Source organism: Crinia signifera, chromosome 1 (genome assembly GCF_055691185.1).
Source record: "Crinia signifera chromosome 1, ASM5569118v1, whole genome shotgun sequence".
NCBI classification, from domain to species: domain Eukaryota; kingdom Metazoa; phylum Chordata; class Amphibia; order Anura; family Myobatrachidae; genus Crinia; species Crinia signifera.
The window spans coordinates 156,729,610-156,757,131 of record NC_139217.1 but is presented as its reverse complement, the minus strand read 5'-3'; the positions used below and the strand labels follow the sequence as shown (position 1 = coordinate 156,757,131).

The window sequence follows — 27,522 nt, the reverse complement described above, 5'->3', positions numbered from 1 at the left end:
TGTGGCACAGACGGCATAGGTGTATGCGGACACTTCTGAATTATATTATTATTATATAATGAAGATACATCTGTACTATATGCAGTCTTTCTTGATGGAACAGTGTAGGCATATCCATAGGTCTTGTGTGAATATTTAGCATAATATGGGTGTGCAAGTATTAAAGAAAATGATATGCCATGTACTGTATAAAGCCAGGGATCCTAGCTACACATCTTAGATGGCTAGTGCTTCATCAACTTTCATTCAGCAGTGCTATGAAAGGAGTTCATCCTAGATGGTTTCTGACTGAAGAAAATGCTATGAATGAAGTAAGCCCACCCAGGGCTAGATGTATCAAGCTTCAAAAAGTGATAAAGTGGAGAGTGATAAACAAACAGCCAATCAGCTTTTATCTGTCATTTTTCAAACCCAGCCCACAACATGGCAGTTACGAGCTGATTGGCTGGTTATTTATCACTCTCCATTTTATCACTTTTGAAGCTTGATACATCTGGCCCAGTGAGGTCATCAGATCACAGAGACCAGGTATGTCCAAACTATGGCCCTCCAGCTGTTGGAAAACTACACATCCCATCATGCCTTGCCACAGTTTTGCTATTAGGGTATGCTAAAACTATGGCAAGGCATGCTGGGATGTGTAGTTTTATAACAGCTGGAGGGCCACAGTTTGGACATGCCTGACAGACAGAATCCAATATGTTAGGTTTTCCTGCAAAGTTGTGATCACTATTTTCAGACTAGGGGTCTGATTCAGAAGTAGACGCAGTTTTCATGTTGGACACAAGCGGACAATGGCCTTTATTCTGAAAGACTCTGTAAGCTGCGAAGCTTGCAGCTTACCAAGTCCCAGAGAGGACTTGCCACGGCGAATACACACACCACCCCCCGCCGCATCATCCACTCGCAATCATGCAAGGGGATGTGTTATGAGAGAAATCATTTGATGGTCGCTGACCATCGAATGATTTTTTCCCACATTCACAAATATAAGTCAGTGGAGTCTGACTTATATTTGCGTGTGTCTGGACGAAGACAGGATGGACGGTTGACGGCACACTCACGGCCACATTTACATGGGACATGTAATATTACATTACATTTGTGTGGGGACGCCCATGAAATAATGCTGGGTGCTCCCATGGCCTGCCACCGAAACCACCCAACTCCCCACCGTGCGAGCGCCACGCCGACTGTGCAGTTTTGCGGAGGCACCTGCACAGAAGCCCTGAACATGTGCATATGAGAATATGCGCATGTGCAAGGAAGAACCATCGGTCCACGCTGCGAACACGCCGGGGACTGAATGGATTAGAATTGGCCCCAATATTTGAAGTATATGCATGCATACCCGTCGGAGGACACAGAATGAACTTGAACCCAGAAAGAGGCAATTTCAGCCTGGAATTGGTGTGGATGATGCTGTCATACATCTGATGCAGAGGGCCCTGCCTCATCTGGAGAGAGCTGGGGCCACCGTGAGAATAATGTTCTTTTACTTCTCCAGTGATTTTATTACCATTCAGCGCATGCTCCTGGGGGAGAAAATGGTTGACTCGGGGGTGGATCATCATCTAATCACCTGGATCCTGGATTACCTTACAAACCGTCCACAGTATGTGAGGACCAAGGAGTGCCAGTCCGATACTATTATCTGTGGTACAGGGGCGCCGCAGGGAACAGTTTTGGCACCATTTCTCTTTACTCTCTATACTGCAGATTTCACATACAATTCATCAACCTGTCATCTACAGAAGTTCTCTGATGACTCTGCTATTGTGGGCCTTATCGTAGATGGGGACGATAGGGAGTACAGAGAACTTGTGCAGAACTTTGCTACCTGGTGTGTGGGGAACCATCTTCAACCTAATACGAGGAAAACTAGGGAGCTGGTAGTTGATTTCAGGAAACGTCAGCATACCCCCCCAACTCCTGTGAGCATTCAGGGAATGGATATTGAGATCGTAAGAACTTACAAGTATCTGGGTTTTCACCCTAACAATAAACTGGACTGGTCTGATAATTCTGCTGCTCTGTATAGGAAGGGGCAGAGTAGACTATCTGCTGAGGAGACTGAGGTCCTTTGGAGTGCATGGAGCGCTTCCTGAAGACCTTCTTCAACTGTGTAGTGGCATCGGCCATACTCTATGGAGTGGTCTGCCGGGGCAGCAGTATTTCAACAGCCGACAATAAGAGACTAAACAGACTGGTAAGGAAGGCCAGTTCTGTCCTAGGAATGCCTTTGGATTCTGTAGAGATTGTGGGTGAGAGGAGAATGATCAACAAGATGACATCATTATTGGATAATGCTTCACACCCGCTCAAAAAGTTTTGACAGATCTGTGTTACACTTTCAGTGATCGGTTGCTTCACCCTCGATGCTCAACAGAGAGATATCGCAGATCTGTCCTTCCAGCTGCAATTAGAATGTACAACTGTCATGGTCTGAAGAAGACCTGCATGTCCTAGATTCTTGAGTTATATTGTTTGGATCTTATCTTATCATGTTTCTTCTTATTATTATGCTACTACTCTTATCTGTACTTGAACCTTGCTGTAACACTGACATTTCTCCATTGTGAGACGAATAGGAATTCTATTCTATTTTCATTGGTTGTTTCTGGGAGATAAATGGAGGGTACTGTAAGCTAGCCAGATGCGAGCGATGGACATAGGCTATGGTGCAATGTGTGATGGTGCATTGTGGGATAGTTAATGGTAATGAATGATACATCCTCAAATTTAAAATACCTAATACAAGTCAGCTGGATCTAAGCTGATCAGGTTACACAGGACAGAACAGGAAATAATTACTACAATTGACATGCAAAGAACAGTATGTGACAACAAAGGTCAAACTGTACAAGGATGGCAAACTTGACATTGTGAAAATCAATTACCTGCATGACGTCTGTGGCCAGACTGCAATGCCACTGGTGAGATTTTAAGCTACAGCTAAGTAATAAAAGTGTCTAAACACTATCAAGCAATTCTGACAATGGTGACTTAATAATAGGTTTGCCGTCCTCAAGACACACTAGCAGTCCATGTTCTAAGGATATGCATTCTGGAGCACAGATGGCAAATCTAAAATGACTGAGGCACTAATACAGTCACCTGTGCTTAAGAACGGATATACCGTAATTAAAACCCTATACTGTTCGTGTGCCTTGTGGACAGACTTTGACATGCACGGAGCTTGAGAACGACATTATGGAGATTTTAAAGGCTAACCGAATACAATGTGATTGCTGCCAAATATAAAAGGTTTAGCTTTTTCTTAACTGACTTAGGTACTAGTGCTGAGTTTTTTGTAACAAGTCTGTATTTGATTTCATCATACAGTAAATCATTCTGAGGCAAATCTGCTGTCAAATATTTTATAAAAAAAAGTGAACCTTTTTCTTTTAATCACTGTAGTGTAAATAAAAATAACTACAGTATCAGGTTTACGTGATACCCAAAGAATTCTGGATTGATCCTTAAGTAAAGTTATGACCTTATCCAGAACCGTAAAGTGTAATAAAAAAATAAATAAAAAAATTTCTAAAATCAAGCTGAATGTGGACCTATCAGTCTGCAGGAGCCATCAGAGTATACAAATTATCCCAATTACCACCACATACATTTTCAGACAGATTCCTCAGACTCATTTTACACCTAATGATATGTTTGGTAAAATGATCCGCTTACCTGGAGGAGGCCCTCAGAGAAATTATTGACATTAAATTTGTGTTTGGACCTCGCGCTCTACCCATCTGTGATAACACCTGTGTGTTTGTGTACCCTGAGTGAAATTTGATAGATGTCTGAGGAAGATAGGCTAAATCGCCTTTGGGCGAGTCTGACTCTCAGTGCATCAGCTGCAAGTAGATAGCAAGCTTCTCAGAATAGAATGTAAGAAAGAGCTGTTATTATTCTATAGACTAGGACAATAACATGTAGCAAGCTTTCTGCGGAATTAAAAAAAAATCTATTTCATGCTTATAAAAGGGTGGAGACCAAACCAAAAAATATAACTGAACGTTCACATGCGAATACTATTTGATAACCATTATACCACCATTGATATTGTTGTTTGTATATTGATATTTCCACAGTTTATCTCCCCATATTGTAATCAATTCCACATTTTGCTTACCCTACCCAATGCAACCTTTGTAGTGCACCCAATTAGGCTGCTGCCGCTGCTGTTACTGTATAAATCTGATGAGTAATTTATGGAACTAAATATTCTGCGGGTATCATGTTTTCCAGTCACCTAGTGTAACCCATGTAATGCCCCCAAGATAACAGTGTTTTTTGTGAGGGAACGGTATTCCCTTTGTTACACTTTCATTAGACCCCTACACCAGGGATAGGTGCATTGGAATTTTATTGAGGACAATATCAGTTACCAGGTCAGCACTAAGGGGATAATATCAGCTTCTATCTTTTTATAGAATGTGAATTGGCTGCTACTGGCATCTTCACTGTTTTCGCTGCTTGATGCATAAACCTCTCCAGCTGGAAAATAGAAGTGCAGTGCTGTGGGGGGTGTAGGTCCTGGGGCAAAGCAATGCACCCATTCAAAGGAAAAAGGGGGGAACAATCATAACTCCTCCTGCAGCCCCACACGGTCTCTCTTTACATGCTTCTATACAGTGAATGGCTGCCAGCACTCTGATTGGTGGACAGCTCCCATGCACCATCAGCATGCAGACAGCCATTTACTGTCGGTATTCGGACTCCTGATAGATTGACTCTAGGTTGACAGTCATAAGGTCGGCCACTATTGACCCCCCGCTGAAATTTCAAGCCAACATGTGCCGAAAGGCAGTATTTCATTCAGGTTGGAAAGCAGGAAGATGCCTGGCTGCTCTGATTGTGTTCTAATAATCCACAATCAGAGTGGGTGGGTAGCATATCCTATCTGCCTCCCAAGAAGCTCTGAAGTCACCAACCCAGCAGATGTTCCCTGGCCTAGCCTTTGCCTGCTCAAAGGCCCCTAGAATTGTGGCATCCTGGGTAGCTGACCAAGAATCATTCAATGTGTAAGCTATGAAAGAGGAACGATGTAGCGTGTACCCGCCAGTTGTTCGTGGACTGTGCAGGCTGGTCAATTTTGGATCTTTTCTTTTTTTTTTTAAAAGCTATCGTCTAGCTAGATCGTTAGTCATATTGTTCAGTGTGTATGCACAATATCGTTCGTCCAGGACACTGGGGAAGTTCAGGAAAACCATTCACCAATATCTTTCAGTGCATACATTGTCCAGTGAGGGATTGGATCACGTGTACCAGATGGGGTAACCTTTATAGTTACCCAGCTTCTCACACAACTTTGCAATATGTGTTCTTTCTAGCAAATGTTAATGGTATTTAAGACTTTTTGGAGAACAACGCTACATAAACAAACATTAATATACACTTGACAACACAATGTGTTAAAAAACAGAATTATTTGTAATAATATTGGGAAGAATTTGATGTTACTATTGGTTAAGATACTTTTAACTCTATAATTGGGGCACAGTACTAAGGCCGCGGCACCATGTCTCTATCTGTGCAGAGTTTGCATGTTCTCATTATGTTTCCTGAGTGCTCTCTTTTCCTTCCACAGTCCAAAAAGTGTACTGGTAGGTTAATTGGCTTCTGACAAAAAAAAAAGGAGAAGACAGACCTAGGTTGTATGTGTCACCTTGTGATAGGGAGCATAGATTGCAAGGGTTACAGTATATTAAATCTACAATGTCTAAAAGGTGCCCAAACACGCTGTGATAGCAGTATGCGCTGCAATGTGTTATGAGCTGGATCACATCGCACGGCATGCGGTTTGCATGCGATGCGATCAGCGAGTAGTACAAAAAGTATGTGCAGCACATACTTTTTGTACTGCGCAATGTACTATCGCAGCGTGTATGGGGGCCTTAAGTTTACAGTAAAAAGGTCGTCAGGGTCTAAAGGTCAACATTGAAAAGGTCGACATGAGTTTTTACATGATTTTCGTGTCTATGTTGACATAGGTAGTTATGGACACCACTACACTTGACATGCTATTATATTCTACCACCACGCCGTAGTGGATGGTAGGCTATGAAACACCGCCTGTCGACGCATGTTGGCTTCAATTTTTTAACTCAAGTCGACCTTTTGACCATGTCAACATTCTGACTGTCGACCTTTTGACTGTCTACTAATAGTTGTCAACATTTTATCTGTCGACACTAGACACTGCAGATCTAATGACTGCATACTGATTGCAAGTTCTACGGAGGCAGTTACTGTTCTCTGTAAAGCATCATGTAATATGGCTGTGTAATAGGTAATGTAATATGGCTGTGTAATAGGTAATGTAATATGGCTGTGTAATAGGTAATGTAACATGGCTGTGTAATAGGAGTGCATTTTCTAAATAATTGTTATTATCTAAATGAATTGCATTTATTTATTAAGAAGTACGCGTCTTATAAAACCATACTGAACTGCCGTAAGTGGAGGTTTTTTTACATACGGTACAGAAGGAATAATGTATATCATCACAGTAATTTTGGTTACAGGTGTTACCAATCACTTATATTTGCAACAGAAGAAAGGCGACAGTCACCAAAACTCAACTGTCAAAGGTTACCCTATGGGAGACTTCCAGAATTTCACAACAAAACACTGGCAAAATACTTTATATTCTGTGAACAGATTACCTACTTCAAAAATCATTATGTCATTGACAATTACTCATAGTCTTAAACTTCACATACCCAGATACACGAGTGCCCAACTTTTCTATGAACCATTACCTTAAGAAGAAACCAGTCAATGGCAAAACTAAATTTACAGTAGCTCCTACATAAGACATGAGAAGTTGCGCGTTGAGCCTCTAAATGCTTACCTTGTACCCTCAGCACTTGTTTAGTAAGGACTGGCTATCATTAGATGTACAATTATCCCAGGTACCATCATATGCTACCCAAGCGAGGATAATTGTCTATTTCCACTACATATGCTTTCAAGTGTGTATACCTTGCCCAATTAACAGCAGCTAATATCAGTACGGAAATACAACTTTCCTGGGCACCTTCTTATTGCTGGACTATATTCTGGGACCTTCATTCCTCCAAAAGTACATTTACCAAGTTCATCTGAGGTGTGTCCAATTTATGGATCCGATATGATTTCCCGGCGGTCGGGATCAGGGCCGTTTCTAGAGGCGGACAAGCCGTGCAGCAGCCCGGGGCGCCGCACGGCTTGTCCGTCTCTAATAAACAGCCGGGGCGCCCGGCAGCTCCCCCCAGCACCGCCTCCCTTGCTCTCCCTCCCAGCTCGCCTCTCACGGTCACCGCCGGTGTCCGCCGCCGGCGCCGCTGATTAATTTCCCAGGGGAGGGGAGGGGAGCGCATCGTGCGTCTCCTTCCCCTCTCTCACTATGTCACTGGGCTGTCAGCCAATCAGGAGACAGCCCGCGATGTATGAATGGCTGACAGCTCAGTGAAGGGGAAGGAGAGAGATGTGATGCGCTCCCCTCCCCTCCCCAATGAAGATGAAGAAGAGGCAGCAGCACAGGCGATGGAAGCAGGGGGAGACGCAAACAGTGAGTCACTGTATGCTGCTTCCGGCACTGTGGGGCATATTTGGCACTGTGGGGGCATATATCTGTGGCACTGTGGGGGGGGGCATATATCTGTGGCACTGTGGGGGGGCATATTGGGCACTGTGGGGGCATATATCTGTGGCACTGTGGGGGCATATTTGGCACTGTGGGGGCATATATCTGTGGCAAAGTGGGGGCATATATCTGTGGCAAAGTGGGGGCATATATCTGTGGCACTGTGGGGGCATATATCTGTGGCCCTGTGGGGGCATATATCTGTGGCCCTGTGGGGGCATATTTGGCACTGTTGGGGCATAGCTGTCACTGTGGGGGCATATATGTGTGGCGCTGTGGGGGCATATGTGTGGCCTTTGGGGGAATAGCTGTCACTGTGGGGGCATATATGTGTGGCGCTGTGGGGGGCATATCCAGCACTGTGGGGGCATATATGTGTGGCACTGTGGGGGCATATATGTGTGGCACTGTGGGGGCATATTTGGCACTGTGGGGGCATACCTGTGGGGAATATTTGGCACTGTGGGGGCATGTGTGTGGCACTGTGGGGGCATAGCTGTCACTGTGGGGGCATATATGTGTGGCACTGTGGGGGCATATCTGGCACTGTGGGGGCATATTAGTAAACGGCATCAGTTGTGCGGCAGCGGCTCGTGGGGCATAATGTGTAATGGGCATTACGGTGTGGGGAGTATTGCGTAATTGCCATCCCAGTGTGGGGTGTAATGGGCATCACAGTGTGGGGTCTAATGGGCATCATGGTGTGCGACATAATGTGTAATTGTCATCACGGTGTGCAACAAAAATGTGTAATTTTTATCACGGTGTGCGGCGTAATATGTAATTGGCCTCATAGTGTGCGGCATAAGGTGTACTTGTCATCACGGTGTGCGACGTAATGTGTAATTGTCAATACGGTGTGCAGCGTCGTGTGTAATTGGCATCATGGATAAATAGTGTATAATGATTTAAGTAGCCTGTCATTGTTTGACCTTGATCTGTGAGGCGTACTAGGTGTGATGTAAGGTAATTGTTTTCCTGCCAGGCCAAGCCCTTATATTAAGCCACACCCCCTTTTGAATTAAGCCACACCCACTATTTCGTCTATTCCATGTTATGTATTTGGGGGGGGGGGGGGGGGGGCGCATTTTTTTTTCCTGCCCTGGGAGCTAAATTGTCTAGAAACGGCCCTGGTCGGGATCCCGGCGGTCGGAATCCCGACACTGGAATCCCGACCGCCGAAATCCCGACAAGGGGGGGACATGGATCGCCCCCCCTTGCGGGCTCGCTGCGCTCGCCACGCAGCGGGCCCGGTGCCTCGCTACGCTCGGCACGCTATTTTATTCTCCCTCTATGGGTGTCGTGGACACCCACGGAGGGAGAAAGTTTCGGGATTTCGGCGGTCGGGATTCCAGTGTCGGGATTCCGACCGCCGGGATCCCGACCGCCGGGAAATTAACCGCATCCCCAATTTATATGTGTGGAATCCCACATATCCACCAATGCTCTTTATAGTTGCATTTTATGAATTTTATTTAATCCTATTAATTTAGAACAAATTCTCATCTTATCTGGCCGTGTTTTTAGCATTTCAATACCTCAGTGAAACTCTGGTGCTGTCCACTATTTTTTTTTTCTACACCCCAATATCTATTAGGAAACTAACACCCTCCCTCTGGAAGAGCTGCTGTTGAATTGCGCCACCGGTCACCTTTTTTAATGGCAAATCTAAACCCTGCTTTGAAACACTGCTTTATATAGAGGCCCTCTCAGCTGCCATGCATCTACAGTATATACTGTATATATTTCCCAGAAAATTTCCCACACAATTTTGGTCACAAGCAACCAATATTGTTAAAATACATTGGCTATGGCCAACACCGCCTAGTGTGTATAGAACTTTAGTTTGATATCGGAGAGTGGCAGGGTATAGATCATACAGCGTTGGTAAAGCAAGACGCTGACCTGTTTTAACAGTATACAACGCAGCACAAACTCACAAGTAAACAGACCTATTTGACCAATATGCAAAGTACATGTAGAATCTAATTTTCCAACAAAGACACACGCACAATGCTGCAGCCATGTGACCCATGAGTAATACAGAATTTCAGTTGCTTGCTGGCATCCTCCCAAACAATGCTAGCCATATCTCATGCACTGGTCTCCAACAGCCAGTGGAAAGACAGCCAGCAGTGTAACCAGCGACTTGCTTATCCTTTTAAATGCCCATACCAATCAGTGTATTTTCTATGGTTATCAGCAAAACATCCTGAAGTGTAGGGGACACAGTGGTTAGCATTGTTGGGGCCATTAGCTTGATTACAACCTGGATACTGTGGGTGTATTGTATACGTCCTCTTCAAGTTTTCTGGGATTTATCTGGGTGCAGCCATATCTTGCTTATTATGCAATGGGAGTGCAATTACAGAGAAGTAGGGCTCAGCTCTGCATCAGCCTCTGTGTCTCATTCTGCATATTGAAAGGCTGAGATAAATGCTTACAGGCCATCTACGAGTATGAAATCAGGTCACAAATAAAGGGACAACACGTATAGAGAGAACCAGACATTCTTCCAGCTCAGCCCTACGCCAAGAGTTGATCACAAAAGTGGTTCTGTTATACTGGAAAAATATACACTGTAAAGGAAAAAAAGACCTAGATCTCTATTCCATAAAAATGAAAGACAGATGCAGACTAGTTGGGCTAAAGGTGCCCATACACTGCTGCGACGTCTCGAAGCAGTGTTCGGACACCCAATACCCCTGCAAGCTGCCGGGACCTGCCGGGCGGCAGGAACGCATGCGATCCATTGTGATGGATCGCATGCGTCCCTGCTTTCCGCCCGCCTCGCCGTCTGGAGGGAGGTCCCAGAACAGGTGGTTGGATGGCCAGCCGGTCCGACCAGGTGGGCACGGGACTGCGCATCATACCCGACTGCATGTCAGGGAGAGGCGATTTGGTCCGATTTAACGGGCCGATTGGTCGCAATCGGCTGAAATCGGACCAAATCGCCTCAGGAATATCTAGGTGTATGGAGCTTCTGTAATTTGGCATACACATGTTGAGATGTGTGCTTACCTTTTGTGCTAAGCGATATAGGGTAGGCAATTTCCCTTTTTTTATTTTCTAGATCACCCTATACACACATTGCGATGTGTTAAGCGATTTGTGCTAACTCTCTTGCTAGGCGATCTAACTAGATTTTGCCTGAATGCACAAAAGATCCGAGCTGGCGACAGGGATGCGCTATGGGGTATACACATGGAGCGATTTGTGCTTAATTTTTAAGCGATCTAGAGAGATCGATTGGAAAATAGGCAAAAATTGCACCGTTTGTATGCCCCTTTAAGCATGGAAAATTCAGGAGAAGGAAAGGGTGGAAGAGGATGAAGTGCTCAGTAATCAGTGTGCACAGATGGCAACTACAGTATATAAAAACTGCCCCTGTAAGTACAAATGATTATTATATTAGAACGTATTCTTCACCATTACGTGTAGATCAAAAGATATAGGTTCAAGGACAACTTACATTTTACCAAATGCACTTTCTTACATTGTTTACAAGAGTCTTACCCTTTTTTCTTAATAAGAAACTGCTGGAGATCTCTAGTGATATTTGACGTCTTTCGGGCTACATCCAGATACAGATTTGGTCGATCAAAGCTAGTACAGGTGACCTGTGGCTTACGCAGCTTCAAGGAATCCAAAATATCTTTGCGGATTGAAGGGCTTGCTGTTGCTGTCAGAGCCACAATAGGCACCTAGAATAATTCAGAACACATGTTAGTATAGTATTCGATGTGGAGACTTGTGCTACCCACTGAAGTGTATTTCATAGAATTCTTAATGAATACATTGGTAGGAATTTAAGCATGGTGAGAAATAAAGTGGAAAGAAATAGATCACTAACCTATCAGCTCCTGTCATTTTTCAAACACAGCCTGTAAAATGTGAGTTCAAATCTGATTGGTTAGTGCTTTTCCATACATCTTTGCTGCAGTAGCACCAAATAGCCAAAGAGACTGTACTAGCTTCAGGCATATTTTTTGCTGAAAATGCGTATTGGAAGCGATGCAATGTTTTTGGGATGTTCCAGTAGACTCTGCTGATTAATATAGGTTACACAGATATGCAAGTGTTGCTTATCACAGTAACCAGCACAGTCTACCCCTCCACCCCTTGTCTCACACCCAGCAAATACTAACATACCACCCATTCCCCCTGGCATGATTGCTACCCCCTTGACTTTATGGATTAGTCCATGCCAAAAACAGAATCCGTAGTACAGGCTTATTGATATACACGGCAGATGTGAGGGCTATTTCAGAGAAGTAAACTGCAGGCTTACAGCTATGGGAGGGTTAAATATACAGTACAATTAAAGAAGAAGAAAATATTGAAGACGTTCTACAGCCTATCTCTGTGCAAGTATCAAACCATTCAGGTCAGAGGCTGCATACACAAACCCCCATCACACAACACAAAATGGTGAAAACTTATCTGGCTATTAAGACACATATAATGAATATAAGGAAATACTGCTAGCTGTGGTGAAGTGGCAAGTTGAGCCAATTCCTTCTGACAATAAAAAGACACTATAATGTGTGATAAAATAAATCTTACCGATGGCAGCATTGTCTTGAGTGACCCCAGATTCTGGTAGGCACTTCTAAAGTCATGACCCCATTCAGATATACAATGTGCTTCATCAATAGCAATCAGAGCTAACCCTACAGAGTAGACAGAAAACAAATATGCTAAACAGAATATTAATGGACATTTCTGTGCATATGCATGTGCTTGCTGGGTGTGGCTACAGCGAGCTGATTGTTCGCTAAGTGCACGCAAGCAGCCTTGCGGGCGGGAGGGCGGAGATGGGCAGCGCACTGCCTCATTAGCACATGGGAACATGACAGACCGGTGGGGGGCGGGCAGCTGACATCACCGGATGCAGACACAAGGCAACCTTAACCTTACATATGCGTGAGCCTTCATCATCATTCGATGGTCAGAAACCATTGAATGATGGCGGCGGATCCCACCAGGCTGCTGTTACTGTGTAACATCCATTTGCATGCCCTGCAAGCAAATTTACCTGGCGAATGGGTGGTGGCCAGCCACCATTCACAAGGCAGGGTTTGGTGGACTCGCAAGGCTGTGAATTCACAGAATCAACCAGAATAACCCCCATGATGTATTGTATGTAAAAAAAAAAAGCTGAAGGACCCGGTAAGTCTATAGTGCAGCCCTTGCGATCTCCAGAGGTGATGTGCACGGGACCATGCATCGGAATCGGAAGGGAAACACATACTATTTGACGTTGTAATCGTATGAAAAGTGCCCAAATTGCATTAGTATATGGCCAGTTTTAGAAGTGTCTGTTACATAGCACATTAATAGTGCACAACAATTAAAAGGTTAAGCTTTGGATAAAAACAGAGTAATGGGGCCTACACATGAGATGATGTTCTGAGTGATGCTAGATCGCTCAGTACACAGCGATGGGTCAATGAACACTGACACATCGAGAACACAGAGCGAGAACACTGGCCCTTACACTATCGATTATTGATTTATCCAGCATGCTGGATATTAATCTCCGGGCGATAGTGGCATGCAGGGCCATCATTATCGCCCCTACACACGGAGCAATGTATGGGCATTTCCTAAGCAATCTAGTGAGATTGCTTAGAAAATGCCCTAAAATGACCCTGTGTGTAGGCCCCATAACTTACACCCATGAGTCCCTACTATTACATGAACTGGAAGGCAGAGCACAATCAGTGACTTACCAAATTTGTTGTCTAGGTCCTGAAGCAAAGAGATTCCAGCAGAACAGAATTCAGGAGTCATGTAAATTACTTTAAACTTTCCTCTGAGAAATCAAAAATACAAGGAAGATAGACAAAAATGCCACAAACTGATAAAATTATTTCACCTCAGAGTATCAAATACAACTATTTAATAAAAAGTTGGCAAACAAAAACAATACTCTTGACTGAAGCCACTGCAGTGCCACCATTCCTTAATTAGCATTTATAATTATACATTCTGAAATTAATGAAAATAATCGGAAGCCAACTTAGACAAAACAGATAACTGATCATGACAAGTCTAAGATTTAAATATATTACAGAAAGGACTCACGCTTTCACATCTTGCATAACATTTTTCGTCTGTGCAGAGCCAAGAAAACAGGAAGGAATGTTTGACATTCTGCAGAGTATGGGAAAAGAGAGAAAAGGAACACAAAAACATTGAGAAAAAAGTGAGTGTGTAAATTAGATCATAAAAGAAAACTTATCTTTGTGGTTAATCCTATAATGTGCGAGGTACTCGTGTGTGCGAGCCATATTGACAGTGGCTACACTTTATGCTGGCCAGGATTCCTACAAAAGTGTTCGCTGTCCCTTGGGGCTCTGGACACTTTTGTGGGTTTGATTTTAGCCCTCAAAGGGTGTGGGTTCAGGTGACATTGCCGGATTAAAATGCAGTGGCAATGGCACATTGCACTCTTTGTGATAAATAGGATTGACCCCTATACAAATGTACCCCTGCTTATCATTGCCATGCCAATTGCCACATACAACATATGTGGTGATTGGCGCCATCCAGTAACCACGCTTGTGCATCTATTTAGCTCCTGCAGCTCATAAAAGCGCATTGAGCAGCATAGCGATCCCATGCTGCGGGTGCAACATAGGTGCGCCAAACAAGTGGCTGTGGTGCAGCAATAATAAGTGCAGCTATATCTCTATATGTGGACACTCATCATAAAATCTAAATTAAATCCTTTATTCAGCAAACTGTAAGCAAAAAATACAAATACCCCAGCAATTGTTCAAAGCAGTCTGGCCTTTGTATTTACAAATGGGGTCTTCTACTTATCCCTCAACATTTCTGAGTGCCAGAGGAGGCATCACTAGAAGCTGCCACAAGCTCTCTATTGGATGAGTTCTGGTTATCTCTTTTTAAGAACTGCCAGTCATGACTAGCCTCTTAAACCATACTCTGGCACTCATATAGGATTTAGAACACTGGACCACAGTGACTAGTCCTACTGTATGTAAATATCAGTACAATGGAGTTACTTCAATTGACCACGTGGTTTGGGGGCCAATGGAAGCATGCTCTCCTCACTGCAAAAAGTGCTTTGGGAATATGTGGGTAGAAAGTTTTCCTTTAATATCTAAAAGTGAGTGTACTAAAAGTGGAATATCAAGGGACCTATGTATCATTAAAAATTTGCGGTTAAATCCCCAAAACACACGTTTTTGGGGGTTAGCCGCAAACACTAAGTACCACTAGAATGTATCATGAGGGACCACAGCAGGGATCAGAGATTGGATCCCTCCTGTACCGTTGCCGGCCACTTTCACCATTGGTTTTAATGGGGGATGCAAAGCTGCCCGATGTATCAACATCCTTGGCCTACCGCCATTCTGAGATGGTGGTAGCCCATTGGTGCACTGCTGCCGAGGCAGTGCGGTCAGCGGGGTCGTGGGGGTAATTGCTAAACGCGCATTGGCAGACTTCCCCCCGGCACCCAGCTCAGCACATCACAGGGACGGGCTCCTTTCGGATACATGAAAAATCCTGCTGTTAGGATTGCATTTTACAATGCAATCATGGGTGGTAATATTTTGCCCAGATCACATTGTAAATGCGATCTTTGATAAATGGGTCGACCAATGGGTCACCAATCAAGCAAAATGACTATATTTGCAGCTTAAATTAGATATAGTGCATATAACTGGACAGACACCATGGATCAGAGTTTTAGGTCATAAAAATCCAGTACTACCCGTACCAACACCCCAAGTACACATGAAGTATCCATTACTTACTCAAGCTGTAAAACTTGGTCTTCCATCAGTGAAATTAAGGGAGAGATCACAATACCAATACCAGCTGTGTAAACTGGTGCAAACTGGTAACATAAACTTTTTCCATAACCTAAAAAAAAAAAATTATAGAAAACCTATACAACTGGTCCAGTTTAGGGTTGCTTAAATGACTGGCTAGAAATTTATTTTTGTAAATACAATTTATTCTGTGTGTGGAGTGATCCAACTAGAAAATTCCACTTTTATAAAATGTTCCAATGCTGGAGCCATGCATTATATTAATGAAAACGGTGGACAATATTATCTGACAAAATAGGAAACATTAATGAGTAGTACAGCTGGTATAATGGTTTGATTCCCACCATTCCCAGGTCATTTTCCTGGTTGTCCCACCAGCCTTCTGCACACCCAATGGCCAGACAACAGACTGGATTGGAATGTGGTTGTGCAATATGTCGTTTAGCATGTACAGAATGGTCAATGTATCAATTACACTGGCTGATCCGTCAGCTGGGTACATATATTGTTAGGTGTGTACCCAGTTTTAGTTTCTGAATATACATGGGCAGTCTAGTGGTCCCTATATAAAACATTGACTTCTAGGTTTCGAAGTTTAATCTAAACACCCATCCAGGAAGTGGTTACAACGGATATATCAAACTGCTGAGTGTATTGTTTTCATCAGCAGCGGTCGCTGATGAAAACGAGACACTCTGGCTGGGGAAGCCGATGGTCCAGCGACCACTGCATGGCTGGTCGCGGGAGCGCGCTACTGTTGAGCGTTGCCCTGTTCGCACAGGGATATTGTTGCTCAGCCACATATATTGTTGTGGATTTTTGAGCCACAGTAAAGAATTTTCTCAATCTTAAGCTCTGTACACACGGAGGGAAGCCGCTGGTCGCAGCAGCATGCATCACTCTGTACACATGGAAGGTACACATGCTTAGCACCGTAAACACTCCTTAACAAATGTAACCATGTAAGCAATTGTTACAAAGGAAGGTCCGTTATTTACCACATGATTCCAATATATAGCAGCAGTATATTTTGAGGTTTCAGCAGGGAATTTCTGGCTGAACTACTATTTCAGAATCTTCAAATATAGTTAACCTGTAAGACCACAAAATTGCTTACCTGTTGCCATGACAACTAAATTGTCTCTTCTTTCTTTTAAAACAGAATAGATAACTTTCCATTGAACCCTGAGAAGAAAAACACAGAAATTTTACATTTATGTTAAACTTTTTCCCCACATGCACTGTGACATAAAGGCCCTGTGTACATAGCCACTGGAAATAGGGTGTCACTGGTTTGAAATAATAAATTAAAACTTGGAGGATAGCTCTTTCAGAAAGTATATAGAGAAATAGAGCTGCGCACCCAACTGGAGTACTGTCTTTCAGAAAGTACCTGATATGGATACAAAGCACTTCAGTTGACAAGGGTCAGAAATATCTAATCACCAAGTATTACTTTGTTATCCCACTTCAGTGAGATAAACCAGTAATCCCACAGATGTACCCTCATAGATCTAGCCTCAATACACCACGCGGCAAAAGATGCTTGGCATGAGAGAATTTCCAGCTCTTCTCGGGGTACAATGTTCTATAAGATTCTGTGTTCCAGATTATATGCTAAGAACCAGGAGACTGATTGTGCCGATTCACTTGAAATGCAACATGGCATAGAAAGAAAAAAAAAAGCCACGGGCGCTGCATTTTAGCACTTCATACGCAGATTCAGAGTGTCACATATTAGATCAATCAGCAGGGATTCCTGTTGCATCTTAGTCGAATCTTGTCCACAAAAAATAGACACCCAAGAGCACCAAGAGGCGTGAATGCAGTAATGATGTATGAGGACACATCTCTAGATAAAATAATCATCTCAAAGGACATTGCCATATTGTTCAGTTATGGAGCCTACATACTAGAAGAGATTACTTGTGTTGTCGGTGAGCAGCCATCTTCCGTTCACTTCCTGTGTGTACAGCTGTACCATTGTAAGACTTCTAACTAAGAGGGGAATAACTTATTGTGCCACAAAGTTTATCTGGAGTTCCTCGAATTACAGATGTGTCCCACTACAGGTTCAATGCATTAACCAGCTTACAAAGTGTGTCCACAATGCGTGCGCCTCATTACATGTCGCACATTGCAACTGGCTGCCATTGACTGAATGGGCAGTGAACGCGTGCGCATGCTGGTCCCATTGTAGTTTATTCCAAATTGGGAGCCAATCACCAGAACATAAGCACCCACATCTGCATAAAATGGAGCATTCAGTGTGGTTACACAAATCTTTTGGTAAATCGAGGAGAACAGATTTATGAGACCTTGACCATATTCTAAATGTTCTAAATTTTATTTCGGACATGATTCAAAATTATATTTGTGATGATTATCCCCCACAGTGACCCGGCAATTAACCTGGTTGCTGATGTCAGAAAGGGGGCAGGGAAGGAGGCAGAGCTGATGCTGCCTCCTCCCTATAATGTGAAGGGGATCAGGTCACCCGTATACATGGCCCAGCAACCCAGGTCCAACCCGGGTAAAACCTTTCTTTTAACCTGGGTCGAAATGCTGGGTTGCTGGACCCGAGAGTCCTGGGTTTACCCGGCAACAACTCGGATCAGACTCGGGTTATTTGTGCGGTGTGAAAGGCGTAGGACTATGAAGAACTCATTTAGGTTCACATTGGGTAAATCATTAAATATACTTACGGCTTAAAACGTGAATGTCCAAAAAAGGTCTTCAAACAAGCTATTTGTTCTGCATTAGGTACAGGTACTGATGGATCTTATAAATGACAAATAAAATAAATGGAATAATAATAAATATACTTCATTATCCAAATTCAATTTAGAATGTGCAGATAAGCATTTAAATGATGTTGCCAAGTTAGAGGCCAATGAAATTACAAGCCCAATAAAATAGAACACTGATTAAAAAAAAACACAAATCCTTAATTCCTTTAGCACAATTAAATCATAATTTTAACATGGGATGCGGTCATTTGGTCTACTGCATTATGGTCGACAGTCATTAGGTCGAATCCATTAGGTCGACATGCTAAAAGGTCGACATGACTCTAGGTCGACATGGGAAAAGGTCGACATGATTCTAGTTCGAAAGGTCATTAGTTCGACAGGTCATTAGTTCGACAAGGTCATTAGTTCGACATTGTCTATGTCGACATTCACAAGGTCGACATGGAGTTTTTCACTGTTTTTTGAGCCAACATGTGCCGACAGGCGGTATTTCATGCCCTACCATCCACTAGGGCGTGGTGGGAGAATAAAATAGTGTGCCGAGCGTAGCGAGGCACCGTGCCCGACGCATAGCGAGCGCAGCGAGCGTTGCAGTGCACTTTAAACTGTGTCCATGTCGACTGTGTTGACATTCAGGTAAAAAAACAGTGAAAAACCCCATGTCGACCTTGTGAATGTCGACATAGACAATGTCGAACTAATGACCTTGTCGAACTAATGACCTGTCGAACTAATGAACTTTCGACCTAGAATCATGTCGACCTTTTCCCATGTCGACCTAGAGTCATGTCGACCTTTTAGCATGTCGACCTAATGGATTCGACCTAATGACTTTCTACCATAATGCAATAGACCAAATGATCCCAACCCTTTTAACATTTACAAAATGTTTTACTTTATTCAAACTGCAGGCAAATGACTGCCATTACAGAGCAGCTGTTCTTACCCCAATCATCATCTTCCTCTTCTTCTATACCTTCATCCTCATCCTCATCTATAGCATTAGTCAAATGTTCATTATCTGTTGGGGGCATTTGTAGATGTTCTTCTCCAAAGTCACACTCTGGGCTGTTGTCCTCATAGTTAACAGTCTGCTTTAATTAGTAAGATACTTGTAAGTTTCTATACAACCACTCAAAATGTTGTCCTTATTTATCTAGCCCTAAAATAATGGACATGAAGGATGCATAAAAAGGGGTTGCATCAAAGACCAAACTGTCATGTGTAAAATAGACTGTAAAAAGAGAAAAAAAAATATTATATTATATTTTTTTTTTTGTTGCTAAAAGCACTATTGAGGACATCTGTAATGGGCACTACTGGGACATAGGATATGTAACTGGCACCAAATATGTGAGAAAATTGATTGCTTGCCATTCAAATTCAGTACCTGAGATAGTACACTAACTTCGTTTCACGTTTTTTAAACTTTATTTCATGCACAAATGAAATATATGTGTGTATTTTAGGTGTTTGATGTGTCTATACAACATAAATGCATTTTGTGTTCACACATGGGTCCCTTCCTCAAGATAACTCATTGAAATATAAAAACATTCAGAAATAAGGAATCATCCTTTATCCAAAATGCTTCTGGTCCTGATCATTTTGGATAAGGAATACTTAACCTGAACTAGGCATGCAAACCACTCTTAGTTAAACCCAAATTACTGAACATACAAATTATGGTTATCTACAAGAACCACATTATCACTGCATTGAAAGAATTTGCTTCTATAAAGCATTCTTAAAACAAGTAAACATATATCTATTTTTCAAAAATGCACTTAGTATAACAAGTTTTGTTCCTTCTATTTGAATCAAAAAGAATAATTCTAAAAAAATAATAATAATCTCACACTTAGGGGGTATTCAATGTCAGGGGAACGGCTGTCAAGCAAGCTCGACAGCCGTGCCCCTGTCCCGTTCTCGCTTTGCTCGACTTGAGCTCGGCGGTCGGGATTCAATGTCCCGGCCGCAGAGCGGCGAGAAAGTGGCATGGCCGCAAGCTGAGGACGAAAATAGATGAGCTCCGGCCGGGATCTCACCTATTTCTGGCTTTTCTCGGCAGAACGAGCCCGACAGCTTGTGATGTCGGGCTCGTTCTGCTGAGAACCCCGTTCAATGCTTTCGGGGAAGACAGCATTGAATAGGGCCCCGCAGCCATCTCCCCCGTCAGGAGATGGCTGCAGGAGCACGACTAACATTGAATACCCCCCTAAGATGAAAAACAGTTACTTAACTAGAGGACGGGTTTTATTTTAACAAAGCTTCAAATTGTAAAACCTGGTGCATCTGCTTATGCTTATGCCCAATATTTAAAGAGCAATACTAGTCTATCTAGTAAAACTATGCCCTTTTAAATATCGGGTATAAAACACAATCCACAACTTTGTATATAATTCCCTTGATTTCTTAACAGACAACATACAATATCTAAATATATGAGATATTTATAGCATGTCAAAACTGTAAACATTAGTTTTTCTTAGATCATCTTTATATTTGTTTTGTAGAGCTATAGGGGGGTATTTGATCTGGGATTCAGACTGTCGGAACGTCCCGGGCCATTTTCGTCCGATCCGACATTAACTCGACAGTGGGAATTCAATTTTCCGATTGTCGAGCATCGGAAAGTTTGTGGATCAGCGGAAAAAGACACGGATTGTTGAAAAAAACGGCCGTGAATTCGACAATCCGCTGCAGTTTCCAACAAAACAGATCCAACTTTTAAAAAAGTAAGATCTGACACCCCTTCAATGCTGTTGGTAATGGTAGCATTGAATAGGTGAGTGACGATATTTCCCCGGTCGGTTAATATTGGCACAGATTGAATACCTCCCATAATATCTAAATATATGAGATATTTATAGCATGTCAAAACTGTATACATTAGTTTTTCTTAATTCATCTTTATATTTGTTTTGTAGAGCTATAGGGGGGTATTTGATCTGGGATTCAGACTGTCGGAACGTCCCGGGCCATTTTCGTCCGATCCAACATTAACTCGACAGCGGGAATTCAAATTTCCGATTGTCGAGCATCGGAAAGTTTGTGGATCAGCGGAAAAAGACGTGGATTGTTGAAAAAAACGGCCGTGAATTCGACAATCCGCTGCAGTTTCCAACAAAACAGATCCAACTTTTAAAAAAGTAAGATCGGACACCCCTTCAATGCTGTGGGTAATGGTAGCATTGAATAGGTGAGTGACGATATTTCCCCGGTCGGTTAATATTGGCACAGATTGAATACCTCCCATAATAATCATGAGTATTGAGGAATTAATAGCTTATTTTTGTCAATGTTTCTAGAATCTCTTTCTTGCTAGGAATCTGAAGTAACTACAGGCTTTTATAAAAGCAGTTAACTTAGAATAAGTGCATTGTATAAACACAAAACAAGACATACTGTAGATATGTAGTCAATAAAACGTCTATTTTCAGACATGCATTATACGATCCTTAAAGAGGTTTGTAAAATGCATGAGATTAAAGGCAGTGTTTAGGATGTCTTCATTATAGTGAGCACCCAAAGTACAAATTGTATTGTTATCTCTTTACCCAAGAAGGAATACATATGGCTGACCATAGGATGGGATGCTGGTGGCGAGAATACAGACACTGGCATCAAGATGGAGGTAATCCCAACAACAGTCCGTTAACTATACGTACCTTCCCCCTGCCCCCAACCCTCCCTTTCCCACAGCCTAACCCTCCCCTCACGCAGCTTAACCCTAACCCCCTTCTAAGTGTCTAACCCTAACCCTCCTTCCTTGCAGCCTAATCCTAAACTCCCCACCCCCTGCATCCTAACTCCTCCACTAGTGCCTAAACCTAGTTCTCCCCCGCAAACTGCTGATATGCCGACAGTTGGGATTCCAGTGTCGGGCTTCTGTCCACAAGTCGTGATGCTGGTATCTGTCTACTGACTGCCACCATCCTGTTCAGCGGGATCTTAAATGCATCCATTCAGGAGAGCTAGACAACTCAAGCTTGGTTTATGCTTTCTTGGGTTTCCCTAATTGGGTTAAAGTAACTATGTGAATAAACATAGTATAATCTTTTTATTTTGCTGCTTTAACCAATGCAGTAAACTTAAAATGGAGCCAAAGTGTATTTAGATATTTGTTTTGCAATATATGTAATATTATAATCATAATCTTAAATGAATCATACATCATAAACGTATCCAATAATAAAAAATAAAAATAAAAAATCACACCTTTATCATTTGAGCAGCACATGTGTCTTCGTGTTCCTCATCAAAGCCATAATAGTCCTGTAAAATACACAAATATTCAATTATTTAAACATCTACATATTTAATCTGCTAAGCAATTTTTTTGAAAGAGAGAGTGACATGCTGACTGTGAGGTTTCAGGTGTCATTCAAATAGGATGCAGAATTTTGATAAGTGGTCTGGTTGTTTAGGAATAACACATCAAAGTTGTGACTTTTTTCCCATAGAAAAAGCATTCAGCAGGTGCACGCACTTTTTCATAGAAACATAGAAGTTGATGGTGGTAAGAACGGTCCATCTAGTCTGCCCCTTTGTTAGCGTGTTTAAAAGCCTGTTTGGGGGTTAGGTGAGGAAGAAGAGAGGAAGCATGGGAAATTACTAGGAGCATTCCAAAATGATTTCTTATTGGTTACCATTAAAATAACTTATTAAATTCCAAATAAATTAATATAGAGTACATTTTTTTTAATTTATAAGCCATAAAAAACAAAAAAATTACAACTTTAACAAAGATAACCCTACAGTTCACCTAAAAAAGATGCCGAGGGAAAAATGGAGAACATCTCTAAAAAAAGAAACCAGCAGGACTCGCAATTTGTGCATTGAATACACTTTTTGAGAGAGACACTAAAATCCCCATTGAACAGACATTGCGAACACCGGGGAGAAGTGCAGGGTGAACTGAGTTAGCTTCGTAAAAAGCAACAGAGTTGAATACAGGGAAGCACTTTACCTCATCACTTTCATTCATCTTATTTTCTTCAATGGCTTCTTGCTCGATCATGTTAAGCTCATCTTCACTGATCCCCAAAGTCATAAAAAAGTCTTCATCTTGTTTTCTGTTCAGTTGACTTTGGCCATCTGTGATAGATCTGTTAGTCTGATCATCTTCTCGCTTTGTTGAGGGGTCTCTATGATCAGTCGCACCTGCGTCAGCCTGGCCAGTGTCATTCGATGAACCAATGCTTCTCTGTTCCGATTCATTATTTTGTTCTTTCGAGGCTTCTAAAAATAGGCTTCTTAAATCTTCCAGATTCCCAGAAACATTTGCAAGAATACTGACAGCTCTGTAAAATAATACATTCAGGATGCTTTATCAAAATTGTGAGAAATACACATTTATGACCTACCCATTTAATCAGTGAGCAAATTTCAATGATGTAGGCGGATTGCACATCCCTTTTCTATCCAATGTGTATGCTCTGACAGCCAACATCAATCATAAACAAGTGGGCAGCACACTGATAGAAATAAATGGTCAGCAATAACCACTCCCCTCCCAAATGAGCATACTGTTAAGATTTCCATTTAATATTTTTGTTTTATTTAGCTTTAACATATGACATTTTAATATATATACATAACCATACAAGCTTCACATAAGCTGTAATGAGTACTCACGTTTTTCTATACTCCCCCTTGGGAGTCTCTCCACTAATTCCTAAGTGACTTCACTATTGCCAATTGTGGGGATGTTACCCATAGAAACCAGATTTCTCTATTGCATTCTAGAAGATTATAGACAGAATCTGATTGGTTGCTATGGGCAACATATCCACTTTTCAATATAAGAAGCTTTAGTAAATTGACCTCTTCATCTTTCCCTCTACAGTGTCAGGTTTGGCACATATTTACTTGCAATATTGTGGTCCCATTTCCATGCATTATAGCTTCAGGATGTGCAATACAGCATGGCCCTCGTTAATGATATGCTCCCTCCTTTGTACATGTACAGAAGATGTGGTGGGTCATTAACAACCAGCAGTCAAGCTCATTGTTCGTCATTGGAGGCATACATACAGGGAGTTATAATGAAGGATATTGCTCAGAAGGAACGAAATTAGGGATTATGTTCATTATATTATTTTGCCCACATCTACATAAGTATAATTGAATGATGTTTGTGTGTGTTTGTATATATGGATGTTCCACGATAACTCTCAAACGCTTTAACTAATCGTCTTCAACTTCGCTCACTACATTATCATCTAAAAGGACAATTGAAGTTCGAAGATGGGTTTAAATCGGACGACCCCTTAACGGTGCTGTCATAAGGGTTAATGCATTTTCTGTTGGATGTTTGCTGGATCAGTGACAGGGGTGATGGTGGTGCACCACTGGAGACACCACTGGCGCACCCTTTCTTTACAGTTGCATGCATGGACATTTCTCGGGAGAGCCTGGAGCTCAGCTCGAAAAATTTCCAGACACACCACTGAAGGGGTTAAAAGGTTTATAAGGGTAAAAAACATTTTCACTTAACAAAAAACTTTTCAGAACACCTGTAGCATAAGCATAAACTTTCACCTGTCCATTGGACAGTCCTTAAGACTAGTTTCACTATATATTTGCCAGGTTTTCATACCTGAACTAAATACAGTATAACACGAATCTGTAAATGAATTCCTTTATTTATGATCCTGTAATATTCCTGTACCCAAAGCACTGTTAAAGATGGGCAAGTAAGAATAGGATTAGAAAAATAAAATCTCTGATCTGTAAACATGATAATAGTATTGAACTGTGGAGACAGAGCATTTTATGCACTCATTTAAAATTCAACTTCTGGCTTAATGGATCTGTAAGTCTCTGAAATAGAACATCTTATTATAGTACACAACTGTAGCTTTATTGTTCAGCTTTCTACTGAAGAATAAAAATACATTGTACTGAGCATGCTGGACTGATGTCATGTAAGTTGCTCAATGAGATTTATTTATTTCAAGCACCGCTAGCCTTTCACACTGCAATTTTCTGACCATGCGAAATATTCGGGTCACTCGAGGTCTAAATTCATGACACATGAAATATGTAAATAGTGTTCAAGTTTAGTCTTCAAAGAGGGGCCTCTACCAGTGACATTTCCACATGATAAACCAATGGAGACCTTCTCATTTTTATATGAATTACTCAGTCTAGATAGAAATATAATATTATCATCCTCCTTTTTTAAAATAATCAGCAGGCAATTTAGGAACCTTCTCCAGGGAAATATTAATACAGTAAGGCAGGTATTCAATGCCTCTGATTCGCCATATTTTCTGGGGAATCAGGCAATTCCCCGGGTTTACAGGGAATTTTCTCACAGGAAAAACAATTCGCCCTATTCAATGGACACAATTCTCTGCAAATGAAGAGCGAATGTCTGGCGATTCTCTGTTTGTGATTCTCCGCGATTCGGCAGTGGTTTTCAATGGGGTTTTTAGTGGAATTCACTGAGAGTGTATTCAATGCTGAAGTGGAGAACTGCTTTCTCCAGTGAGTTTCCCCTGGATTCTCCATTTTACATTCATCATCTTTTTTTGGTGAACTGTTATGTGTACTTGTAAAATAAATTTTTTTTATTTTATTTTTTTATGACCAAAAAAATCAGTTTTAATTTTATTTGAAGGGTCTTGCTTTTTTTACGCCTTTGCAAGCACCTCTTTTTTTTTTCTCAGCGAACTGACAGCCAGCTGAACATGGGTATGGGGATGCGGGGGACGTGAGCTGCTATTGAAAGGGACAGCCCGGACAAAACACTGCCACTGATAAGTAAAGGAGATGGGTCCAGCAGTAGAAGCAGACCTCCGGCTACAGCAGCCCCAGCGTGGTGATAGTAGATGTCAGCGCTAGGACTGCTGGAGCCGGAGGTCTGCTACTGCTGTGCGTGTGATGTCTGCTGATGCGCAGCCAGTTCTGCCGGAGGGGTTATTACAGTATGCTCCCTGCCAAGGGAGTAGGAGCCGGAGGTCTGCGGAAAGGGGAGAGAGCCGGGACAGGACGCCACTGACCAGTAAGAAGATTGGTCCAGCAGTAGCAGTAGACCTCCGGCTCCAGCAGCCCCAGCGTGCTGATAGTAGATGTCAGCACGGTGACTGCTGGAGCCGGAGGTCTGCTACTGCTGCTGAACCTGTCCCCATCCTCAGGATGTCATTGCGCTCCCCCGCCCGGACTCCACTCCATCCCCAGTGTAGCCGCAGCGGAGAGAGCCGGGACACTGCCGTGTGAGTAGGGAGAAGGCTCCAGCAGCAGCAGCAGACCTCCGGCTCTGGCAGACCCTGCGCGGTGATTGCAGATGTCAGTGCCAGGGCTGCTGGAGCCGGAGGTCTGGTACTGCTGCTGACCCGTCCCCGTGCACCCCTGCCGTTTCTCCAGCTCCATCCCCAGAGTGCTGTCCCGTCCCCATCCTCGGCTCCCGGCAGTAGAGCGCTGACTGTAATTCGCCGTCAGGGGTTATTTTCGCCGTCAGGGGCAGCGAGCCCCTGACGCATTGAATAGTGTGGGCTGAGAGCTGACGGCGAATAGCAGGGCGGCAGTGAATCAAAAACAGGATTCACTGCTGTGTGCTCGCCAGAGCATTGAATACCCCCCTAAGTGGGATCTCAAGTTACGGCACATTTAAGGGGCATTCACACAGGCCGATGTTCACCCCAATGGATCACAGATCTCTTTGTGTGTATAGCCATGTGCAACTGTGATGCAAGCACTGTCTTTTCTGCAAGATCACAGGGCTTTGCCTATAAACAATAGGAAAAGCTTGGTTCTGCACAGATCGCTCAGCACACATCGCGGTGTGCATTGCGGGTGTAACGCGATATGTGCTGAGCAATCGTGATTTAGCCCGTCATTCAGCACAGGCTCCCCCATCACCTTGTGTGTAGGGGTTTTAGACTCACTTAAATAGGTATGTTTCTTACACTGGTTCAAGTAGTGTTTGTCTCACAGGTTCTGACTTATGCAGGTTCAAGAGCTTGGTTTCTTATAATAATAATAATAATAATAATAATAATAAAAAACAACATTAAATACATTTTATTTATATAGCATTTTTTTCCCAACAGGACTCAAAGTGCTGTACATTTGCACATGCCCAAAAAAAAGAAGCATAACAGTGGATATTAGTGAAATGTTTGAGAGAACAGGAAAGTTGAGTCTATATTGAGGTATTCTACAGTTGGGGGGCCTCTCAAACTATATGGGATGAGAGTTCCATAGAGTCGGAGCCACAAAGATGAAAGCTTGACCCCCAGATGAGTCCAGGGAGATTCTAGGTACAGTTAATAGTCCATAATTTGCAGCTCATAGTAATCGAGAGCAGCAG

The 27,522-nt window shown here is 42.6% G+C and overlaps 1 protein-coding gene across 2 annotated transcripts in view; it reads right to left on the bottom strand.

Moving 5' to 3' along the window:
• The window catches only part of WRN (WRN RecQ like helicase), a 109,012-nt gene that overhangs the window by 38,970 nt on the left and 42,520 nt on the right, over positions 1-27,522 (bottom strand). Inside the window, exons 9-18 of one of the 2 annotated variants that reach the window (XM_083175069.1) lie at positions 23,173-23,506; positions 22,422-22,478; positions 19,147-19,294; positions 18,153-18,228; positions 16,565-16,632; positions 15,430-15,538; positions 13,730-13,798; positions 13,375-13,457; positions 12,206-12,312; positions 11,156-11,343 (exon numbers count right to left, since the gene is read on the bottom strand). In XM_083175069.1, the coding sequence (XP_083031195.1) occupies positions 11,156-11,343; positions 12,206-12,312; positions 13,375-13,457; positions 13,730-13,798; positions 15,430-15,538; positions 16,565-16,632; positions 18,153-18,228; positions 19,147-19,294; positions 22,422-22,478; positions 23,173-23,506 (1,239 nt within the window). The remainder of the gene's footprint in view (positions 1-11,155; positions 11,344-12,205; positions 12,313-13,374; positions 13,458-13,729; positions 13,799-15,429; positions 15,539-16,564; positions 16,633-18,152; positions 18,229-19,146; positions 19,295-22,421; positions 22,479-23,172; positions 23,507-27,522) is intronic. The other variant, XM_083175077.1, reaches the window with a different exon arrangement.